At 50.4% G+C, this 22,172-nt stretch overlaps 1 protein-coding gene across 3 annotated transcripts in view; it reads left to right on the top strand.

Moving 5' to 3' along the window:
- The window catches only part of ALPK3 (alpha kinase 3), a 37,869-nt gene extending 15,735 nt beyond the window's left edge, over positions 1 to 22,134 (top strand). For 2 of the 3 annotated variants that reach the window (XM_061349824.1, XM_061349823.1), the window contains 12 exons: positions 640 to 761; positions 8,240 to 8,357; positions 9,659 to 10,691; positions 14,174 to 16,031; positions 16,758 to 16,905; positions 18,318 to 18,445; positions 18,720 to 18,755; positions 18,877 to 19,151; positions 19,498 to 19,586; positions 19,803 to 20,020; positions 20,206 to 20,254; positions 20,407 to 22,134. In XM_061349824.1, the coding sequence (XP_061205808.1) occupies positions 640 to 761; positions 8,240 to 8,357; positions 9,659 to 10,691; positions 14,174 to 16,031; positions 16,758 to 16,905; positions 18,318 to 18,445; positions 18,720 to 18,755; positions 18,877 to 19,151; positions 19,498 to 19,586; positions 19,803 to 20,020; positions 20,206 to 20,254; positions 20,407 to 20,728 (4,396 nt within the window). In that variant the 3' untranslated portion in view covers positions 20,729 to 22,134. Of the gene's footprint in view, positions 1 to 636; positions 762 to 7,022; positions 7,102 to 8,239; positions 8,358 to 9,658; positions 10,692 to 14,173; positions 16,032 to 16,757; positions 16,906 to 18,317; positions 18,446 to 18,719; positions 18,756 to 18,876; positions 19,152 to 19,497; positions 19,587 to 19,802; positions 20,021 to 20,205; positions 20,255 to 20,406 lie in introns of those variants that run through there. The other variant, XM_061349825.1, reaches the window with a different exon arrangement.
- The last annotated feature ends 38 nt before the right edge of the window (positions 22,135 to 22,172 follow it).

Genomic DNA, 22,172 nt, shown 5'->3' with positions numbered 1-22,172 from the left:
CATGGAGTATGTAGTGTGAGTGCCTACCTGCAGCCGAGTGAGGTTAAAGGGGGAATGAATGTCAGCTTCACGTACACTTCTTGGGCTCAGAAAGCTGCAAGCCAGGATCAAGGTCTTCTTCAGCGAGCTGTCCCTGAAGCAGGCAGCTTTTCTTAGTTCAAAATTTTCAAAGAGGGCTGCTGTGTTCAGGAGACATGTTCAGTTGACACTTGGCCTGAAATTACATAGAAAGTCTTCACATGTAAAGTCAAGTCCCATTGAACAGAGTAACACTTGAAACACTGGTAGTGCAGTACTTGGAATGTGAAGCTGACTTTGTTAGGGTCCTGCTTGGGACCTGCTTCCCGATTCAGGAAATGTTCAAGTGCAATAGAAACGTACGGTTCTTGGCATTCATTACCCTGACAGCCATAAGAGTGAAGACAAAGAGACACTTTAAATTAACAGTCATCTTAGGGGAGAAGTAAAGGTCAATTACCCTGACACTGGACTGGACTTGTGAACAACCTGCTGTAGGGATGATGGGAGGGAAGGAAGGCATTCATAACAAGAATGTAGGCTTCTAAGATGAGTTAGAAACTGGACCCTGTGATTTTTCTAGTACTTTGATGTCTAAGAAATACTTCTTGAATCTTCCAGGAGCACCTTCTGCGCAATCATTTCTCAGCTGACGGAGGAAACCCAGCCACTATTTGAAACCACTATCAAATCCCGTTCTGTGTCCGAGGACTCTGATGCTAAATTCACATGCATAGTGACAGGTAACAGTGTCTCCTGTGAATAATCTGGTCCTGCCTCATTTGCTGGACTTGCACTATTTAAACTGTAAAGCAAGTGATAACAAGGCAACACATTAAAAAGTTCACTGTTGCCAGAATGCAAGTAAAGATTCAGCAATTGCATGATGATTTCAGCTTTAATTTAAGGGGGAGGGGGAAAACCATCTGAGATTATAAAGAGGCAAAGGCATATCCTAACATTCCAAACAAGGCATATTACAGACCAGAAAATGGAGTATGCTGGTTACTGCTTGGGCCAGCTACATTTTATTGTCGTAATCTCTGCTGCTTCTCTAATCCTGGACTCCATAACTCAGGAATATGCAATTTTGAAGACTAAGTCTGTCATGCTGGAGCCGACTCTGGCTCTCTTCGCTGGCTGTAAGTGATTAGAGTGCATTTGCATTAGTGGTAAACTTGTGCATCTGTCAATAGGTGAAATAAAAGCTGGTTTCTGCCCAATAAGCTAACATCTCACCTTGGGCAAGAAGGGGTTAGGGAAGTAACAGGAGGAGGGGGAGACTGAGAAAGAGGGCTGGTACTGTGGCATTATGGTGATGTGACATGGCAGGCATTGGTGTAAAGGCAAGCAGCTCCTTTGTAGATGAACTTTTGTCTTTCAAATATAGAGACTCCAAACTCTTTTTGTAGTCTGTACGAATTGTGTAGGATTATGACTCTGTGATCCTTCCTGATGTTGGTCATGTCAATTTTTTCAATGGATTACTCGGTGGGAGACATTAAAATCTGTAAGTTTTGGAAGGAGGAGGATGTCTCCAGTTAGCCTGTTAGCCACAAGGACCAAGACTTTCCCAAGATTTAGGAAATCTAGTTTGCCATTAAAAACATGTTGTAAATAAGCTGTGCACCAGGAAGAGCAGACAGAGCCCCTCTGATAGCTGCTGGCTTTGAATTCTTGGCACTTCTGTTACAGATTGACTTGTTTTGCAGGTCTGACTTTCTGTACTTGCAGGGGTACAACCATTATATTGTTAACTTCAGCAGACCACTTCCTGCTTCTAGAGCGAAAGTGGGCTGCAAGGGAGATGCCTCCAAACCATGCCCTTTGGTGGTACATTAGAAGGGCTTTCCCAATTCAAGTTTTCTAAAAACAAAAGCTAAACATACTGTGCTGTAACATGGAACTCACCATTCTGTAAGCCATGAGTGTCAGAGGTCAGAAAATGAGTGATGTTTAAATATATTAGGAAATCCTGAGTAGTAGCAGATAAAATTCTTCCATTTCCCCTTCCCTGAAGTGTGGAAGTACTGCAGACCCAGACGACGACTGCTTACTGCAAGGACATGCAGTGGTATTGCTCTCCCTTTTTAGGATTTCTTGCCTGTTTTAAAGTGTCTAGTCTTGACTTCTCTCACTGGCTTAAGCCTTCAACATCCGCACCTTGAGGTTGACAGTTCCTTTTAACAAACTTCATCTTTTCCAAAGTCCAGATGACACCATCAGCTCCATGTAGACTCTGTCAAGGTGAAGTGCATTTGTACATCTGAGCATTAGTTCACCGTGAGACTAGCTGGATGGAAATGCCCTTGCGTGTGTGATGCCCAGCATGTACAGATTCCTGGGGAAGAGTTATTACAGTCAGCCCTACAAAGGAGGCCTTGTAGATGCAGTATCCATGTTCTTTCCAGCATCTTGGAAAACCTAGAGAAATTTTACTGTATATTGTGCAGGAGACATGCTGCCTAAGAATAACCTGCTCTGCTTGTACCAAAATCAAAGTATCGATGTCTAGAGACAGATCTGGTCCCTGTCCAATCTGTAGCTCTTCCTGCACTGCATCATTGCTCTTGGTAGGCAGGATACTGTCTGCCGATTTTGGATGACCTGCTGGTGCTATGTAGCACAACCTAGTGTCTTACATGAAGTTGAAAACTTAACCTGGTACTAGTGTCATTTTCTACTCAAGTGAAGAAAAGTATCAGATAAGCCTCTTCAGCGTATAGCCTATTGCAGTATTTTGTAACCTGGTAAACTAGATTGGGGGATGTTTTTATGCACTTCAGTTAATAAACCTACAAACCTAGGAATCTTCATGGAAACGTCCTTAAAAGCAGCCTGAATCACCTATGCCACATGGTCATCTCTAGCATGTGGCCCTGTGAACTATTTTAGGAGCTCAAAATCTCTTTGGGAATAAGAGGCAGGAGGTGCAAAGCAAGCTCTGACTTCGAAGGCTGATCAGTAGTTCAGCTGTCTCCCCCTGCCATGATGTTTACATTCAACTGGGGGACATTACTGGGGGAAAAAAGAAGTGGTGGTTGCTTCCCTGGCCAGTGACCAGAGTGGAACCAGCTCAGTTCCACTGCTGTGGCTGGAGTCCAGGGACAGTTTGGTTCATAGATGAGCAGGAGGCAAAGGGCAGACTGTCAGCTGCTCCTGTTTTGACTCTCAAGCCACAAATATGGATACCTGACCTACAATACCTTTTTTTTTCCCCCTGCTTCTTGATCAATAATAAGGGTTAGAGGGTGGTCCCACATCCGTCAATACCAGGGACTGTCCTGGGAAGGCAGCAAGGTGCAAGTATTTAAAGAGCCAGCCTCCAAAATGTACTGGGTGGTGCAGGCAAGAGAAAGAACATGTCAGGAGGGGCAGACCTGATGCTCTTGGGTGGTTGCACAAACCCTCCTTTCCTCCACTTGTCTACTTCTGCCTGCTACTGCTGTCCCTAGTATGTCTGATTTGATTGTTTTGGGTCAAATTTGGCATCAGTTATGACATGTTTTCTTTTTTCAGACAAAATTAGTTCATCCTTTGTTCTCTGAGAGATGTGAAAAGGAGAATGAGAACATTTCCCTTTACTGTGCAGGTTCTTATAGAGCAGAGTGTACCATGCTTCTCTGCACCAAATATTTTCCTTAATGGGTCTGTCTGGACTTCAGGATCTCAAGGGTCATTACATATCCTTCCCACTAAGTGGATATTGGACTCTTCTCTTCAGAGAGTTGTTCTTACTGGGATGCTACTACAGGGGGTTTACAACTTTTCAGTCATTTCTGTATAGCATTGGCCAGGAAGAAGGGATATTGGCTGATGAAATCTGCAGGCTTGGATGAAGAGGCCTGGGCCTATGACTGCTTGTTAGGGAATGAGGCAGGTTGAGAGATGTGATGACTGGATCTACCCAAGACCTACAGCTGCCTCTCCAACACCATTTCATAGAATCATAGAATGGTTTGGGTTCGAAAGGACCTTAAAGATCATCTAGTTCCAGCCCCCTTCCTTATGCAAGTTCAACCCCTCTGACCTGGCTACTTAAATCATCAGCTCAGGAGCATGGTCCCATTGCTGCCTTCATGGGTCACTGCTGTGCTGAAGAAGTGTCCAGCCAGGTACCTTTACCATGCTATGCAGGTGCTCGGTCAGTGTGAACATCCGTACAGGGTTGAGTAGCACATCCCTGAGGGGATGCTAGCAAAGCAACTTGACCAGAAGCAGTCTGGTTTTATTGTAGGGCTATGGAGGAGAAAGGTCTCTGCCCATGGATTGGGAAGAGAGTTGGGGTAACATGAGTAGAAAGCTATGGGCTTAGTGGATGAGGATTTTAATAAGCATAAAAGTTCTCAATTTGTTGCATCTGGGGTGGCCCTTATAGTGAACTATCTGAAGGATGAGAGTGAAGAGAAACCCAGGGGCTGCAAAAGAGGTGGATGGGTGGGTTTGGGGTTGGGCTAGTGAGTACAAGAGCAGAGAGCAGGCTGGTGGGAGATGAGGATGCCTGAGTTTGGAACAGCAGGGCAAGAGGGGGATGGAGAATGAGCACGATTTGCAGGCTGGTGGCATGGTGAACTACCACTCCTAGCACATATCTGTCCCTCCTGTTAGCATTACTGGAAACCTTTGTGTCTTCAGGTGATGGGGAGGTTCAAATCCATAAAGCCAGAAAGGATGACATCTTACCATGACTTTTCCCCCCAAAATTGCCTGAAGCACCTACCCCCTTCCACATAGCTTGTGTAGAGCAGAAACAAAAACCCATGGAGATTACGTGTAAGTGTTCTAAGCTCTTTCCACCTTCCCAAGTTTCAGAAAACTAACTCCTCCCCACCCCTGCTCCCCCAAACTAAAACAAAATAAACCCCAAAGTTACTTTAAACAGTTTTTGCGGGAGATTTTGGATAGCTATTGCAAGAGCTGTTTTGGATAAGGTCACCAAGGCTTTGAAGACTGAGACTTCAACAGCTTTGAGAAAAAGAATGTTTCATCTAAATCTGGCAGTCTTGATGGGGAAAAAAATCTCCCTGGGTCCTGCAGCAACTGGAAGATACACTTCTGACAAACTCTGCTGGGCTCAATGATGTGCAGTGGACACCAGCCCTGTTTACAGGTACCACTCTCTGCAGCTGCAGGGCACCCACTGGTGGACACAGGGACCAGCTGCTCTCAAATCCTCCTCAGCACCAGTTGCAGAGGGTCTGTAACAGGGACAGGTTCAGGAGGGGGGAATGTTTGATTTATGAATGGGTACTCTGTTTTGCAGAGTGCTTATGCTAAGGGTGGGCATCCAGCACCCTGCAGCATGGCACTGCCCACCAATGGAGCCCTCAGCTCAGCCAGCCTGTCCCACTTGTGCTATCCCTGTTGTAGCAGTTGGATGTGGACGTTGTGGTTGCAGGGGATGTGCTGGGAGAGATGCCTGCGCACCCTTAACCCCCAGACCAGGGGAATTTATTTGCTCAGCAGCCTGAAGATGGATGCCTGCAGTGTCAGCATCAGCTCCCTTGGCAGTGGAGTGCAGGGCATGCAGGGGGACCTAGTCCTTGCACAGACATCTCTCCATCCCCTGCTTGGTTCCAGCTGCAGCCCCTGGGGAGGGGTGGCTGGTGTTTGAACAGGCAGCTGTGGCCACTGTTTATGTGTGGGAGGTGGAAGCCTTTCAGCATCCCTGTTCCTGCATATTTCCAGCCAGCACTTGCCTGTAGCTCTGTTTCACCACAGACTGGAGCATGCAGCATGAGCTAGTCCCTCCTTGCCTGCACTGGGCTGGTATGGTGGTAGCCCCTGGTAGGGAGCAGGTAGCCTCAAGGACACAAGTGCTGCAGGTCAAATGGAGTTTAGGCTTAACAGGAAAAGCCTTTCATCGAGGCACTGTGCAGCTATAGAAACTGCAGCTCTTTCCAGCTGATGTCAGCTGGGAATGGGAATCAGCTGCAGAGGCCATGGGGGGACATCACAGAGCTTCTTGGAAATGATATGTTTCAGTTCCCAGAATGAAGTGCTGTGATTGCTCTTCACAGGGTATTAGGAAAATCTACCTGCCAGCTGCCTGCATTACAAACTGGGGGCCTCCTGCAGGTCTTGCCTGCAGAACAGCCATTGGGAAGGGTAGAATTGCTCTGGGCAAAGTATGGGCTGTGTATGAAAATTGTTTTGTTCCTTATCCTTGAAACAGACAGAAACTGCCACAGGCTCATTCAGCCCAGGGTCCTGCCACCAAGTACAGTCAGTAGCTAATACTTATGGAAAGTACAAACAGCAGCGTCAGTCCCTGGTAATCCCATCACTGGGATACTCGCATGGCCTCCACCAGTTAGCAGTTGAGAGCTCTTTTGCTTCAGCCACAAGTACCATGTGGGTCTGCAGACCATGGTGGGACAGGGACTGAAGGGGAGGATGGAGAGCCTTGCAGGAAGGGCTTCAGGAGAAAGTTATGACTTGCCTTCCTGCAGAAGAGGAGGAACGAGGGGCTAACCAACAGAAAGCCAAAGCTGCTGATGGCAGCAGTGGAAAGGGAACGAGGCAGCAAAGGATGTGAGAGATGTATGAACAGTGAGGATGGAGAGGATGGATGCCAGGAGCAGTGCAGAGTAAGAGACCTCACTGAAGACGGGAAGATAATAGAGTAAAACTTAGTATGGGGGTTGTCTGGGCTATGGGGATGGCTGCTGTTCATGGAGGAGAGCAGGAAAGACTGGTCTCTAAGACTGCTTTCACAACCCTCTTTAGTTCCAGTGGGCCAAGTCCCTCAAAGGGCCAGAGGACACTGGAGAGCCCCAGCAAGTAAGGGATGGGTACAGGGAATGTATCAGAAGAGGTGATTGGGGCACAGGGAGCTAAGCAATACATGAGGAGGAGATTCTGAATCTGCCAAAACTAGGGTGGATTCATGCTCATGAGTCCTTGCTCCTGGTCTCTTGCTTCTGCTATGGGACCTTCATGGGAGCAGGAGTAAGCTGGGCTCAGGCATTGCTACAGGCTGACATCATCTCTGGCTGGTGCAGGTTCCTCACCCTGGAGATGAAAAGGATCCTCGTCAGCCCTGAAACCTGTGGGTTTTCAGCTGGGAAGTATCCAGGATAGGTAGGTATTGCCCTCTCCCTGCCTTCTCTCTCATCAAGTCATCAAGTCCAGATGCACTGCGTATTCCCAGAGAGCCCATGCTGGCTCCATGCTGGGACTGTCTATGAGAGCTGACCCCCTGCTGCATTTTGGGGGTATCAGGGGCTGGTGGGGACACCCTAGTGGAGGTGAGCAGCATGCTGGACTCCTCTTTGGCAGCACAGAAAGCCAGCAGAGGCGTTTTCAGAAGATAAGTTTCAGATATCTATCTACCTTGGGGCTTTGAACAACTGTTGAGTGCATCAACTTAAGTGGAGGCATGATGTGATCATTGAAACTTTTATTCCACGCCCTTAAGGCCAGTTTGGCTGGGCTGGGAGCCCCATGTAATGTATCGGAACCAGTGCTGGCCACTTGTTCAAGAGTTTTCCCTTGAAAACTGCTTTCAGTCTGAGCTAGAGCTGCTGCCAGTTGGAAATGGGAGCTGTGGCTAGCACTGGTCCATGTGGGGCACTCATGCTGATCCACCACTGCTGTTGGTGGCAGGGACCATGGCTGCATGCCCAGCCTGCTAGCCAGCCAGTCACACACCGCATGATGTCATTCTCCTCAAAAGGCAGGTGACATCTGCTGTCAAGTGACATTTGTAGGACACCAGGCTGGCTGTGATGCAATCAAGGTTGTTTCTGCTCAGTGGAAACTTTTGGATCAGCTTACAGGCTGTGACACTCAGCAAAATCCTGTGAACTCCATGGAGAGAAGAATGCCTGTTTTCTGACCTTAGCCTTAGTCTCATCAAACCAGGCCTCTTCATACAAGAGTGACAGTGTGCTCGCCTTTTCCTCCCAGCCAGGGTTACAAGAGACGATCGTGTGATCTACTCTCCTCCGTTCAGGAATGAAGTGCTGGGATTTTTTTCTCAAAAATAGACCTATTCCTAGGAGTGATAAAAGACTTGGATAAGCCCATCAGGTTTCCACTCACAATGCTTTTTCTGCTTTGTGATTTAAAGTATGCACTGAGCCTAGAATAACATGTATCCTATTCCGATGGAGCGTTTAGTGTTGCTGTTGATACCTTCTCCCCACGGAAGCAGGCTTGCTGGGCTACTGGGTGCAGTGTTTCACACTGACTGGTGTTCCATCCCTCTCCTCCCCAGGGTACCCGCAGCCGGAGGTGACATGGTATAAGGATGATGAAGAGATGGACCGTTATTGTGGCTTACCCAAGTATCAGATATTCCGTCATGGAAATCGCCACACCCTGCAGCTGTACAAGTGAGTAAGGAAGCTGGAGAGCGGTTGGATTTGGTGATGAGAGCTCCGAGTGTGTTTTCAGTATTTGAAGGAGCAGGCTGTCAGCAGTGATCTCCCATCAGCACCTGTGCTGGCCCCTCCTGCTCCCCATTGCGATGTTCCTGGCTGTCCCTTCCCCTTCAGCTCTTCACTCTGATGACTCTCCAATCTTACCAGTATGAGATCCATTACTGCATTCAGGGATAGCTGCCATAAGAAATTCCTCTCTGTGGAGCCTTCCAGTGCTGGTAGCAGCATGCACTATGGTTGTTCCAGACAAGAGCTGAACATTAGGGCTGGTTGAAGGTGAGTGAAGGGAATGCACTGTCTACCTCCAGAATGGTGGTCCAGGGGATCAGGTGGGACAAGGACCAAAACAGTCCACAGGAGTGTCCTGAGCAATGGCAAAGAGGGAAAAGGGCTGCAGCCCTGTCCCAGGAGGGCCTTTCTTAGCTCTCACCATGAAGTCAGGGAAGGAAAGGGCTACTTTGGCACTGGACTCGTGGAGCCAAGGGCCTCTTTAACTTAGCCCTGACTACCAGCTTCTTTTAACTTTAAAAGAGACTGTCTCTGGAGAGCCAGGCACACTGTGTCCCCAGCAGGCAGAGGCCGGTCTCACCGCAACCTGGATTTGGCATGTCAGAAGTAGTTTGCGCTTTCAGTGTCTGAAAGTGCAGAATATCAGTACTGATAATTCTGTCATCCTCATGCTTCCAGCCTGGGCTTTTCTGCTGCCCCAGGTGTGTTCCAGGTTTCTGTCAAAGCCTTGGATCACCTCTCATAGGATCAGGGATCTCCATGGGCCAGGCATCCCCAAGGGGTGACAGCAGGGATGGCATGCATGTGCTTGTGCTGGTGCCTGTGATGTGGGATGGGAAGGATTTGGTAAGGCAATAGAGTGGAGGAAGAACAGAAATGTCACATAGGCTGTAAATTGCTGAGAGGAGACCATCTTGCAGAAGAATGTGGGCAAGAAAAGTTGGGAAGCCTGATGCTAGCTGTTCCTCCTCCATCACAGGCCTGTCTTATCAAAGTTACAGCCCAGGGGGGACCTGGACACTGATTTAACATCCAACTTGCTTATCTGTCAGTGCTGAGAATAGGCAGAGCCCCAGGAGGGAGGACAGCCCCAGGCCTCCAGACCTACTGTAGGCACCTCAAGGGCCACATCTTCATTTTCTCACCCTTCTGGAGCAAGAAGTGGGAGAAGGTGCATGCCTGTGTGTCCAGCTGTAGTGCCTGGGGAGGGTGGGCAGGTCTCACACAGAGCTTTTGGTTTCCAGGTGCCAAGAAGATGATGCAGGCATTTACCAGGCCTCAGCTAGAAATAACAAAGGCATTGTGTCCTGCTCTGGTGTGCTGGAAGTGGGAACCATGACGGAGTTCAAAATCCATCAGAAGTGGTTTGCCAAAATTAAGAGAAAAGCTGAAGAAAAACTGCGAGAGATAGAACAGAGCAAGAAGCGAGGGAAAGAAAATGTGGAGGTGGAGAGGCTGCAGGGAATGAGCCCCGATCGGCTCCAGAGAAAGCGGAGGCTGGCCAGGGATATGAACCACCAGTCAGGAGCCTCTCTGTGGGAGAAGGAGGATGCAGCAAAAGTTCATGTTGCTGATTCTCAGTCCAGATTACACAAGGATATTGCTGAACCAAAGGAGCAGCCGGTGAAGGCGATGACGGGCTTTCCAAACAAGCTGAGCGCACCGTTGAAAGCAGAGGTGACCGCCAACGGGGATGCCTCTTTTGAAAGTGTGGAGGAGAATGGGAACAGCTTTCTCACATACATCTATGAGACAGTGGAGGATCTCACGATGAAGCCAGTGGTGAAAGACTCCGCAGCTAAAAAGAAAAAGAAAGTGGAGGCTCCTCCAGCAACAAAGCAGGAAGTTTCCAAGCGAGAAGAAAGTGGGCGAGACAGGGCCAACCCCTCTCTAAATCCAAGGTTTGCCCCTCCTGTCCCCTTACGCAAGAACACACATTTGAGGGGGGCAAATGATCAAGAAGTGGAAAGCAGTCTAAAAATCAAAGAGCCTGGGAAACCTGTGAGTCAGGATGCTAAAATCAATGGTGACATGCACTTCTCTTTGAAAGAGATGTATTTTGACAAGCAAGTGGAGCCGACAGCAGGGAAGGAGGAGGCGGGAGCCAAGGAAGAGGCTGTGAGCAAGGTTGCCCTGCAGCCTGTGGCAATCATCAGACAGCCAGAGGATGCTCCATTGTCCTCACAGGTGGCAGAGGCAGGACCTGTGCTGTCTGACAGACAGAGAGGCTGGCACCAAGCACAGATGGCGGAGGGAAACAAAGCTGTCAGTCCAGAGGTAACTAGGGCAGAAAGCAGCCAACACAGAGGTTGCAACAAGACAATATTCATGCCGCATTTTTGCATTGTGGGAGGCTGTGTGTACCTCAAGGTCTCCATCAGCAAAAGCACCCAGGAAAAAGGGCTTCCTGGACTTCGTGTGCCCAGACAGCAGGGCTTCCATCCCATCTCTGAATAAATGTCAGATGAGGTGGTGAGGTGTACATCAGGGCCCTGGTATCCAGGCGGCCCAGGTCATGCTGTGAGCTCTCCTGTTTAATCGGCAGGCTGACCTCACACAAAATGTTTCCACATCAGTTAAGCAGGGAGCACTGAATGGCTATTTATAGCTGGGGGTGAATGCCTTGTGCATATGACAAGCAGTGAGACTGATGACATCTGTTCAGTTTAGCAATTGAGTCTGAGCTTAGGCCGGTGTTTAATGAGCCCCATGCAGATGAACGTGGTGTGCCAGGCCCGCCACGTGACCCATGCTGGGCAGGGCACTGGGCTCTGTTTATGCTGCAACACATATACAGTAGATCTGGGCTATTTTTTGGCTCTTCCCTGGTGGAAAAACTCTGTTGCAAGACCTATTGTGGTGTTGATGCAGTTACAAGGCACAGCACCTGCTCCTGACCCTCACTGCATCTTTTAGTCAACTTCTATTTTAATCATTTAACCTGAAGCATTTTCCATGAAAATACTAGATTGGAAACTACCAGTCTTTTATATATATATATATATATATATATATATATTCTTTTTCTATAATGACCCTTTTTGTGGTAAAAGGTTATCAAAGTCCAATTTGCAGGTGCCATTGTGGCTCAGCATTTGAGCTATGGTAGGTGCAGGCTTTCAGTACAAACCAAGGCTACCAGAGGGGGCACTCTGGGTGCAGCACATCTCCCTTGGTAGGTAATGCAAATACTATGGGATATGAAAATATCCACAATACAGAAATTGGGATTGTTGGGTGCTCTGCTAAAATAAAACCCCTTTCTTCCTCTTCTAATTTTCTTTAGCCATAGGTAGGAGCACTGCTTGCTGGTAAGAAAACTACTGTGTTATACAGTGAACATCTGTGTCCCTTGCTACAAGGCAGCACCCTGAACCCATCTTTAACCTGACCCATCAGCATCACATAATGCTGCAGAAATTATTGCTGTGCATGTGAGCCCATGGCAAAACTATTTCTTTTCTCCCTTTGCTCATTTTTACACCCTTTGCTCTTAAGGAGGGACAAAAGTGTTGGTGTGTAGCAGCCAGACCTGGGCTGTCATCCCTGAGCCTTTGACATGCATCAAGGTATTTTCCTCTTCAAAAACCCATTTGCAGAGGGAAACTTATAACTTGTCAGCGGGTGTGCTTTTGAGTAGACAAAAGGGAATGCTTTTGATTTGAATTTGAATGCTTCAGCTAGTTGGTGATGCTGGGGAAAGTGTTCAAGCTTTTGTGTGACCAAATAAGCTATTTTAAGGCCCTTCAAAGCTGATACCAGACATGTTTGAGGATATTTTCACTCACCAGGACACCTTTCTTTTTAATCTTTCCTTTAAACAAGACAGGGTCCTAACATGATTTTTTTTCCTGGCCTTGTGACCTAGCTGGGCCTCATGCTCAGGACTTCTATTTTGAGCTGCAATTCCCCATAGCTAAAGGGCTTTGCAAAATGCCAGACTGTAGCCAGGCTCTGAACAGCCTCAAACACAAGAGAAGAGAAGCTGGATTTCCACAATGATCACTCTTGCCTAACTTTTAAACTCATGGTTTTATTATGTTTCTTTTATATGCCCCTGGTTTGAGTTTTTTCTGATCACTTAAGGACAGATGCTTTTCTGAAAAACCCCCAGAAAGCTTTTCTGAGTAAGCTTTAGTTCACAAGAAGCAAATATCCCCAAGTCCTCTTCAGCCAAAGAGATATCCCCATTGACCATCACCATTGAGCAGAACCACCTCTGTGCATCCCATCTGTGAACCTGGTCCACCTCCAGCTCCAGGGCACTGTGCTGTTCAGCCCCTTGAGCAGAGGGAACATCGCTGGCCCTACAGTTAGATGGGCTGTGTCCATTTCCTTCCCTTTCTGCACCCCAGAGGACCATATACTGTGGTAAAATCCAGCAGGGTTTCACTGCATGAACCCTGTCTGTCTCTTTAAAGAAAACCTTTTAAGCCTGAGCACTGGGATGCTCTGTGTTGTGACGCTCAGCCAGGTGAAGCAGGCAAGGGACATGGCTCTAGGGGGACAGCAGGAGGGACATGTGGCATTTGGGAGTGCTGTGCAACCCTGGAACCCTGGTTCTGCCCTCCTTGTGTGTGGAGACAGAAACTACCTGGCCTTTGGCATGCCTTGGAGACTATCAAGGAACAGACTTGAATAATGAGTGCAGGAGTGGTCTCTCTAAAGCTGCTCCTCCCACACCAGATGATATTCACATTGCCCTAACAGTTACTTGGGGAAGGGTTTGTAGGGACACCAGCATTAGCTTTCCTGTTTTTACCAAGCTTTCAAACGAAGCCAAAAGAGCACTAAATAGAAGGGCAAGAGCTCCACAGCCCTCCTTTCCCATGCACTTAATCTTGGAGCCTTAAACCTCAAGTCAGAGACCTCAGTGAGAAAATCCTTAGCAGCAGATTCCCTAGGTTGGATGAGGAACCTGTCATATGCATGCCCTGATCCCATGCAATTGTCCTGATGTTGTTAGCTGAGCATCAGCTGGGCACAGCATTTATCAGTGGTATCACTGCCTCCCTGATCCTTATCCTACAAGAATAGATAGTGCCCCTTGGCTGGAGGATTTCGTCACATTTCCTCAGGATAAAGCTCAGCTGTCACAGCTTGCTGAAACGTCTGCTGGTGTGAGCTGCAGTTGAAACATTTGAGCTTCCCGAATGTCAAAGAAACAGGATGGTTAAATAGTGTAGATAACGTCATGGTGTACAGTTTCGCTGTAAATCATTTGGACAGCCTCATCTGGATAGTGTGTGATCTGCTGATCACCCTGTCTCAGCGTGCAGATTGCAGATACAGTATAGGGGGAACACTGAATCTTAAAAAAGAGCAAGGAAATTATAAAAGGTCTCTGCGACAGCTGGTGGAAACTGACAGTTTTGCTCCTTGGGTAGGTGCTGTGTCAGAGGAGAAGGAATGGTTCTCGTCTGGAGAACTGTTCTATGATTCTGATTTAAAACCCACTGAATGTTTTAGAGCAGCCAATTTCCTGCCTGTGTGTGGAAAACCAGGGCACTGAAAGGCAGAAGAGTTGTAACTGATTAAAAGACGTTTTGTGCATCATGACAGGGGACTGTGTGACCCACTACCACGGGATGATGGTAAAACCAAGAGACCCTCGATGGGTGAGTATCAGTGGTACCAGGTTAATACTTGTAATTCAAGCAGAAAGTTGGGCAGTGCCCTCTGGTCCAGCTGGACCACAAGCACCACTGAGCAGACCCAGGCAGTAAAATAGTGCTAATTTTCTATTTTCTTTTTATTAGGTTGCAGCAGCTGTGCGACAGTCTGCTTGTGATCTGAACCAGCCAGTGTCTGCTCCAACCGTAGAGGCTGGTCAGCAAGCCAGTAAGTTAGAGGAGCTCAGGAAAGAGACGCCTTTCTGCCAGGAGACCAGGGTATCGGGGAAAAGGACAAATCCTCGGCTGAGGCCACAGGAACCACCAAAGCCCCCAGCACGTTCCCCAGACCACGTGCAGCCCAGAAAGGAGCAACCTGCCTCTAGGAAACAGACAGAAGAACATTCCCATGCTCCTGAGGGCAGAGAGATCCAACCAGCACTGTTAAATCAAGAGCACAAAAGCCAAGGTGAGGAAAAGCCATTACTAAAGAAGCTGAGTCCTCCAGAGCACAAAGAAAACACTCCTTTTGAGCAAATCACATGTCAGACAGAGACAGCAGTCAAGGATGGGAAGAGCAAAGAGGCAGGAGTGGAGCTATCTGGGAGCCATCACAGTGCAAAGGCAGAAGGGAGAGGTGCAGCAGAGCCATCTCCTGGGGCTGTGCACCCAGAGGCGGAAGGGGCACCTTTAGGACATCTGGAGACTGAATGTCCAGCTCCTGATTCAGTTCAACTTGCCACAGAAGAGCCACTCCCTGCTCCTGCAGCAGGAACGTCGGTGGCTCAGGAGGCACTGCTTGCAGTTCACAGTGCCCCAGGGATGAAGGGCACAGCACGAGGGGTTCAGTCTGGAGCACAGCTGCTGCCTCCTGTGAGCAGAAAAACAGAAATCAGAAAGGCAGATGGATCTACCCCACAAGAGAAGTTTTCAGCCAGCGTGTTAGGGGAGGATAGTGTCAAATCAGCACCTGTGAGACCTCAGGGGAAGGAAGGAGGAGAGCTAACAGCAACAGGTCCACACCAAGAGCTGGCAGCACCTTCTGGCACTTTTGACGGAGGTGCTGAGGTTCAGCCACAAGTACCACTGGTCCTGCCTTGCCCCGAGACACAGCAGGAGATGTCTTTGGAGGAAAAGATGCAGCACAAAACCCTTGTTTCCTCCTTGAAGAACTATCTGCTGCTGCTTTTAAAAATGTCAGATAGCAGTAAGGATGCCACGAAAGAAGTCACTGACCCCAGTGACAAGGAGCAGCCTGATGCAGAGGAGCTCATGCTCCCAGAAATAGGCATTGCCGGCCTGAGCCCTCGCACCTCAAGGAGAGTTTTGGAAAAGGTACAAAACAATCAGCTCTTCCAAACAGCAGAGAACTTCCCTCTGACTCCCAGGACATCCAGGCGGATCACGGGCATGATTAACGAGGAATTCATTACCAGCAAGGAGATGCTGGCTTGCAGGCCTGTGCCACCAAAGAGACGTACCCGGGTCACTGCCGAGGGAGGGGGGCTGCCCCAGCTCTCTGTGCCCTCCATTGTGGTGGGCAGCATCCCAGCCCCAGGAGTGGGGCAGCCTCCTAGTGAGATTCCAAATTTGCCTGCAGCAAGCCCTGAAAGAGAGAGCGCTGGTGACCCTCTGGCGGTTCTACCTTGTGCCACGCCAGAGGAGCTGGCTTCCGGAGCCCGGCGCAAAATATACCTGCCAAAAACCAAGCAGGTTGGGCAGGAAGAGGAGGCAACCCCAGAGAGCTCAGGCCACATGAGAAGTCCAAACGTTTCACCACGGCAATCCAGGAAGAATGCGGCCTTGTTGACATCACCTGCCCTGGCTCTGTGCCCTCCTGCAGAGCAGTGCTCGCCAACCCTCATGAGAAAGATGGCCACACTGGAGGTTCCTAAGCTGTATGAACAGCCCACAGGTGACAGCAGTAGTGACCATGAGGTCCCTGAAGATGCTATGCCAGAAGCACAGCCAGCAGAGTCCAAGAAAGCAAACAACCCCTTTAAAGGTAAGGGAAGAGGTAATCGCTGTGGAGCATGTTGTTCTGTACAAAGGGAGGCTGGCCAGCTGAGCCTGTGATAGTCAGCTGGGGCCACAAGAGGTTTGTGCATTTGCAGGGTTTTCACATCACCCTTTGGCAATACGAAAGCCAAATTCTTCCACAAGACTTCTTCCCTAGTGCAGGGAGGGCAGAGGAATGCAAGAGGCCGTAGCACTGAGATGGGCTGTCTCCACAGCCTGAACTTCCCTGGCCAAAGGAATCACATAATCCTCTTGTTCTTGGTCTCTGTGTTCCGGCCCTCACTATGCCTCATGTTGGTTGGGGGTCCAGTGGGCATTAGCGGGGTGTGCACTCTTTTCCACCTCCGTGGTGAATGCTAATTTGATTCCTTATGGCATTGAATTAGAAAAGTCATAATCCTGATCTTTAAGTTCTTGCAAGAGCCAGTTGATACCCTCACGGGAATTAGCACTCTTGCAAAATTAAGGGTAACCTTGGTAAGTCCCTACTTCAGTAGATAAATGTTTCCTCCAGCATTGCAGTGTTTTTCTGCTTTGCCTCCAGCCATGAGACCTTCCCTGAGAAGGCGATGTTATACTAGGCTGTGCTGCCATACCCCTGATATCCAACACCAGAGTCCTAGGCAGCAGCACTCGGGTAGGCTGCCCTGCCCCTGGAGCTGCAGCCAGCAGTGTGTGTCTCACCATCTATCTCTTTGCACCCTGTCCTTAGCTCCGCAGGTGATTCGTAAGATCAGGGCAGAACAATTTTCCGATGCATCAGGAAACCTGAAACTTTGGTGCCAGTTCTTCAATATTTTGAGTGATTCTAAGCTGATGTGGTACAAGGATGAGATCCCTGTAGCAGAAGCACAAAGGAGGTAATCTACCAGCTCCGCTTCATTGTAGTCCTTGCATGTAGGTTCGTATGTTAGATCCAGCTCCTGCATTTACTGGGGTGAAGGTGCCCCTTCTATTGAGGCTGCATGGGAAGCTCATTGCATGGCATGGCATATTGGAAACTTTATTCTCAGTTCCCAGGGAGGGAGGGATTGCCCAGATGGGAAATTGCTGCCATATTTGTCCTATTGATGCTCCATCTGGAGCCTGGTTTAAGGGCTGATGCTTTGAGTAGCAGAGCCCTGAGGAGGGCAGGGGCTGAACCTGAACCTTGGGGAGGGCAGGGAAAGTGCTGTGCCCATCTCAGAATTTGAGAGCTGGGTGTGAGCTGCAAAACTGGAACCCCATGTGATACATGTTAGGGTGGCAGCTTTGCTGGAGGGTCTGCGCGCTGCATCCGAGGTGCAGGGGCTTCCATGCAACCGCCACTGACAAGCACCAACAGGGAAAAAGCAGCTCTGGCTGTGCCCCCTCTATCCCAGGGCACTGTCCTTGCACAGGGAGAGCATGTTTGGGCAGCTGGGTGGCTTGGTGTATCCTGGATGTTCCTTAGGGTGCATTATGGAGAGCAACTTGTTCTCAAGGCTAAGGGAGCTTGGTGGAGTAGGATCAGATTTACCTGATGCCTTTGAGCATCCCTTGAGCTCCCTTTATAATAACCAGGCAGGAAGAGGTGCTTCTGAGACATAAACAGCCTCCTACAGCAGATATCTGAGTGGGGGCAGAGGGACCTGGAGTATCCATTGCCTTTTAGCTGACCAGAGCAGAGCCTGCTCAGCTGGCGGGTCTCAGGTCCTACCTCTTTCCTCTGCAGTCTGTCATCCCATCTGGTTCATGCTGGCCATGTGGGGCAGAAACAGACCTTTGGTTCTTTTGGAGACATCTGCGTAGTTTGCCACCTTGGCTAGATGAGTTGCCAGCCCAAAGCCTGGTGCTGCAGGCTGGAGAAGAGCACAGAGCTCATGCTTTGCCAATCCCTTGGATGGGCAGTGGTGTCTACCTTCAGTCATGAAGCTGAGTGAAAATGAAGCTGAACACCTCTGTAGCTGTTTGACTTCCATCCATCCATTCAGATGTGAGTCTCTTCGCCCAGTCACAGCCCTGAGCCACACTTGGGTGAAAGTACCTTTATCTGTCTGTAGCCCAGTCCTGACCAGGTTTTGCAAGGCTTGCCTGGAAGACGAGCATCTCTGCAAGTATGAACTGCAGAGCAGGACTCCTAGTACCATAAGGTGCCAGGAGAGGAGCTGGGATGCCCTTGGGCTGGCTTCCTTTGTAGCCCTCTGCCAGCCCTCTAAGGGCAGCACAGTGCCCATCCTCAGTGCCTGTCACATGGCTCCCATGTGCCCACATGTGTCACACGGGGCTGAGGCCATGCTCTGGTTTCTTCTAGTGCTGGTGATGAGAGCCAGGCAGCCTTGGCTGTTGTGCAGGCATCCCAGAAGGACTGCGGGGTCTACCGATGTGTGATCAGCAATGATTATGGCACTGACTCCACTGATTTCCTGCTCAGCGGAGAAGGTGAGAAGCCCCTAGCAGCCTGGCAGCTCTCCCAGCTTCCCCAGTTGTGCCATGGGGCAGCGTGGCGAACCATGCAGAGCTTGGTGGCAGTTTGCGGAGCGGGGGAAACCTTTCACACCCCTTAACACCACCTCTGTGAGGTGCCTCTGCCTCCATGTGCGAATACATGAGCAATTCATACCATCTTCCTTGCTGTGCCTTGGTGTGGAAGCACATGGGGCAGGGTGGGATCCTGGTAGGACCTTGACACCTCTCTGCTTTCTGTCCCATATAGTGCTGTCAGGATTTATCTTGCGGGAAGAGATCGAAGGTAAGAGCCATGTGCTGACAAGCTGCAAATGCTGCCCCTTGCTGTGCAAGGGGCAGCAGCTCTGTGATGGGGGCAGGTTGTGTCCACGTTGTCCTCCTTCACCAGCTCTTCCCTCCGCCAGTTGGTGAGGAGATTGAGATGACGCCCATGGTGTTCGCGAAGGGTCTGGCTGACGCAGGCTACTGGGGAGATAAGCTCTTTGGGCGCGTGGTGAGCGAAGACGTGGAAGTGGGTGCTGGTTTCCTGCACAAAGCCTGCCGGGCAAGAGCTATCTACGGCCTGGAGCCCATCTTTGAGTCTGGCTGCACCTGTGTAATCAAAGTGCACAATTTCATTGTCTTTGGGACCAAGAATGAGAACAGTTTGATAGAGAAGAACTACGATATCACCATACAGGTGGGCATCCTTGTGGGCCAGCCTCCACCTGTCTCCCCCATACCTTCCCTGTCTGTGCCACAGTCCCCAGCTCTGTGCCCACTCTATTGCTGTCCCCATTTTGAGTGCTCTGCAGGGGTTGAGCTGCATTCCAGCAGGCTGGCAACGTCCTTGTTATTCTTGGCTTCAGCTCTTCGCTCTGAACAACACAGAACTGCTCAGAGCTTTCCCTGTCACTTGTCCTTTGACCACCAGGGCAGGGAAACAGCTGGCAGTGCTCCCAGGGGATGCCTGGCCAGGCAGGGTGTCCTGGGATTCGTTGGGGCAAGACAGGACAGGTCCCTGACTCCTCTGTTTGCATCTCCAGGAATGTAAAATCCAGAACTCCAGCCGCGAGTACTGCAAGATCTTTGCCGCTGAGGCACGAGCTGTCCCTGATTTTGGAGCAGTGCCCGAGTAAGTCCTGCAGCTTCACTGGCCTCACATCCTGGCAGAGCACCCTGGGGGATGGTGAGAGGGTTACCTGTGGGTGCTGGGGATATCCCAAAGGGCAGTGTGCTCTTCTCCCACCCTCAGACAGAAGGGGCGTCAGGGAAGAGCAAAAGCCAAGGGTTTTTCGCGCTGCAGTGAGAGTGTGTCTGATGCTGAACCTGCCTTTGTGCTCCCATGCAGGATAATTCCTCTGTACCTGATATACCGACCAGCCAACAACATCCCTTATGCCACAATGGAGGAGGACCTGGGTGCGCCCTGTGAGCAGTACTGTGTCACTGAGAGAGATGGCAGCTTGGTGGCACGAGGCACTTCAGAGATTGTCCTCAAATGCTGCACCTTCCAGCACTGGGTCTATCAGTGGACAAATGGAAACATCCTTGTGACTGACATGGAAGGTAAAGGCATCTGCCGTGATTTCTGTGACCCCTCACTACCTTCTGGCCTGTGAAAGGAGGGGGAAAAGCCCTTCTGCCTTTTTCCCTGTGTGCCATGGAGCCCAGCTCCCAGGACAGTGACCTGCTCTTGCTGCCCGTGCCTGTTCTTCTCAGGGAGACACTGGTTCTCCTCCCTTTCATTGCAGGAGTGGGCTGGAAGATGACCAATGTGCGGATTGCTACCAACCTGAAAGGGTGAGTGTCCCCACCAAGCTGTCCCCAGCTCTCGCTGCTCATGTGGCGAAGGGCCACGGTGGTGAGCTGCAGCCAGGCTCCATCCTCGGCTCCCTGCGCCAGTGGGACGTCTCCTGGTGTGAAGTAGGGGCTGAGGATTGCTATATTGGCAGGTACCAGGGGCTGAAGGAAAGTTGCTTCCCCTCTCTGCTGGAGCAATTCACGACCGCTCACCAGTGTAACCATTACTGCAGCATCCTCGGCCTGAAGACGCTTGAGCCAGCCAAGCCCAAAGGCTCCAAGAGCCCCTCCATGGGTAGGAAATCTGCGCAGTCCAGTCCCCAGCTCCAGAAGAAGGGGCTGGCAAGTCCCCAGGGTACACGCAAGGCCTCTGTGAGCCCCAAGAGTTCTCGGAGATCAGCAGAAACAGGGGAGACCCCAGCAGCCTCCAGACCTGGGTCAGGAGAGAGCAGCAGGTCTGGCCGCCCACAGTAGCCAGCACCGCTGTAGCTGGGACCTCCTGCTCTGGACCCCCATCCAAATAGCTGGGAGGCAGCATGTGGCCAGGTTGGGGAGACCCTGGCAGTGGCCACTGCCACCACTCTTGTCCCTTTGGCTCCCACCCTGGCCCACAGCACTTGCATTGTGTGGTGTGTGGTAGTGGGAGTCATGGGGAGAATGTGAGCCTTGGGCAGGGTGGACCCCTTGCCAATACCTCTTCACAAGAGCTGCTGCTGGTGGTGGAGCTCCTCCATCCTCAGGCTCACATTCCTCTACCGACTCTGTTTCCCTGCCTTAAGGCAGGGGCTGTCACACCTGCTCCCTTGGGCTTTGCAAGCACTATGCCCCCTGCCTGGCTCCCCTGAGCAAACTGGGAGTCTGGGCTGCTCTCCTGGCTCCCTGCACCTCATATCCCTGTTTCTGTCCTCCATAAAGCAACCGGGCCAAGCCCTGCCAGCGCACTATGTGAAGGATGTGAAGCCCAGCAGCACACTCTGATTTCCAAGGTTATGCTATGGAGGGGTTTTGTATGACCTGTAGGGCTGGCATTGTGTGGGGCTCTGGGGCCCAGGCCTGTGGCAGGGCACTGGCATCAGTACTGGCAGCTCACGGGGATGGGATTTTGAACCCCTGTATCCTGGGGTCAGCCTTCCACCCCCTTGCTGGGCAGATGCTGGGGGTAGCAGTGCTGCTACAGGTGCTGCCCAGCGCCACAGTAATGTTGCTCTACCTCACACGGGCACCCAGGAGAGGGATGAAGGGGCACCTCCCATCCATGCCATGTATATATGTGGGTATCCAGCCTATAAGACTCACCCCTCCTTGCCCACCTGCCATATGCAGGCCCCATACACCCTGCTCAGTTCCATTTCACAACCTGGTCATGCTCACCTGGCATCACCCCTGCTTGGAACATGCCTTATTCCAGTGGCAGCTAGCAGCACTTGTTCCAGGTCCCACTGCCCTGCATCGGGAGGCAGTGATGGACAGGCAGTGGTGCTCATGCTGGAAAGTAAAGCACCCTGCATCACATCAAGCCTCCCTTACGCCTATCAGCTCGCTCAGGTGTGCAGCAGCCACCAGAGCATGGCAGTGGGCAGCAAAGCTTGCAAAGAGCCCCAGAGCTGCAAGCTTCATCATGCTGAAGAGCATCACCTTCCATGGAGCTTTAGAAGAGGGTGCTGGGTGCCAGCAGTGCCACCCTGCAAAGTGATGTCCGGAAAGGTGGCTCTGTGCAGCTTGGTGAAGAAGCTCGTCCAGAAGGGACCGGGCTGGGAGTGTGGCATGCTCTGGGGTCCTGCTGCTTTGCTGTGGGGTCATTGTAAAATAATGATGTACATAGCAAGGCTGCTTTGGTGAATGGGTTCTCTTGAGTGCAATAAAGTGAGGACTGGCCTGTTCCCCACTGCTGTGGTCCCTGTGGAAAAGTTGCACCCAA

The sequence above is a fragment of the Neopsephotus bourkii genome, unplaced genomic scaffold, assembly GCF_033783945.1.
Source record: "Neopsephotus bourkii isolate Nb327-2 ecotype Australia unplaced genomic scaffold, CSIRO-AGI_Nbou_v1 NB_463, whole genome shotgun sequence".
NCBI classification, from domain to species: domain Eukaryota; kingdom Metazoa; phylum Chordata; class Aves; order Psittaciformes; family Psittacidae; genus Neopsephotus; species Neopsephotus bourkii.
Note: the sequence above shows the minus strand (reverse complement) of the source record. Positions and strands in the feature narration are given on the sequence as shown.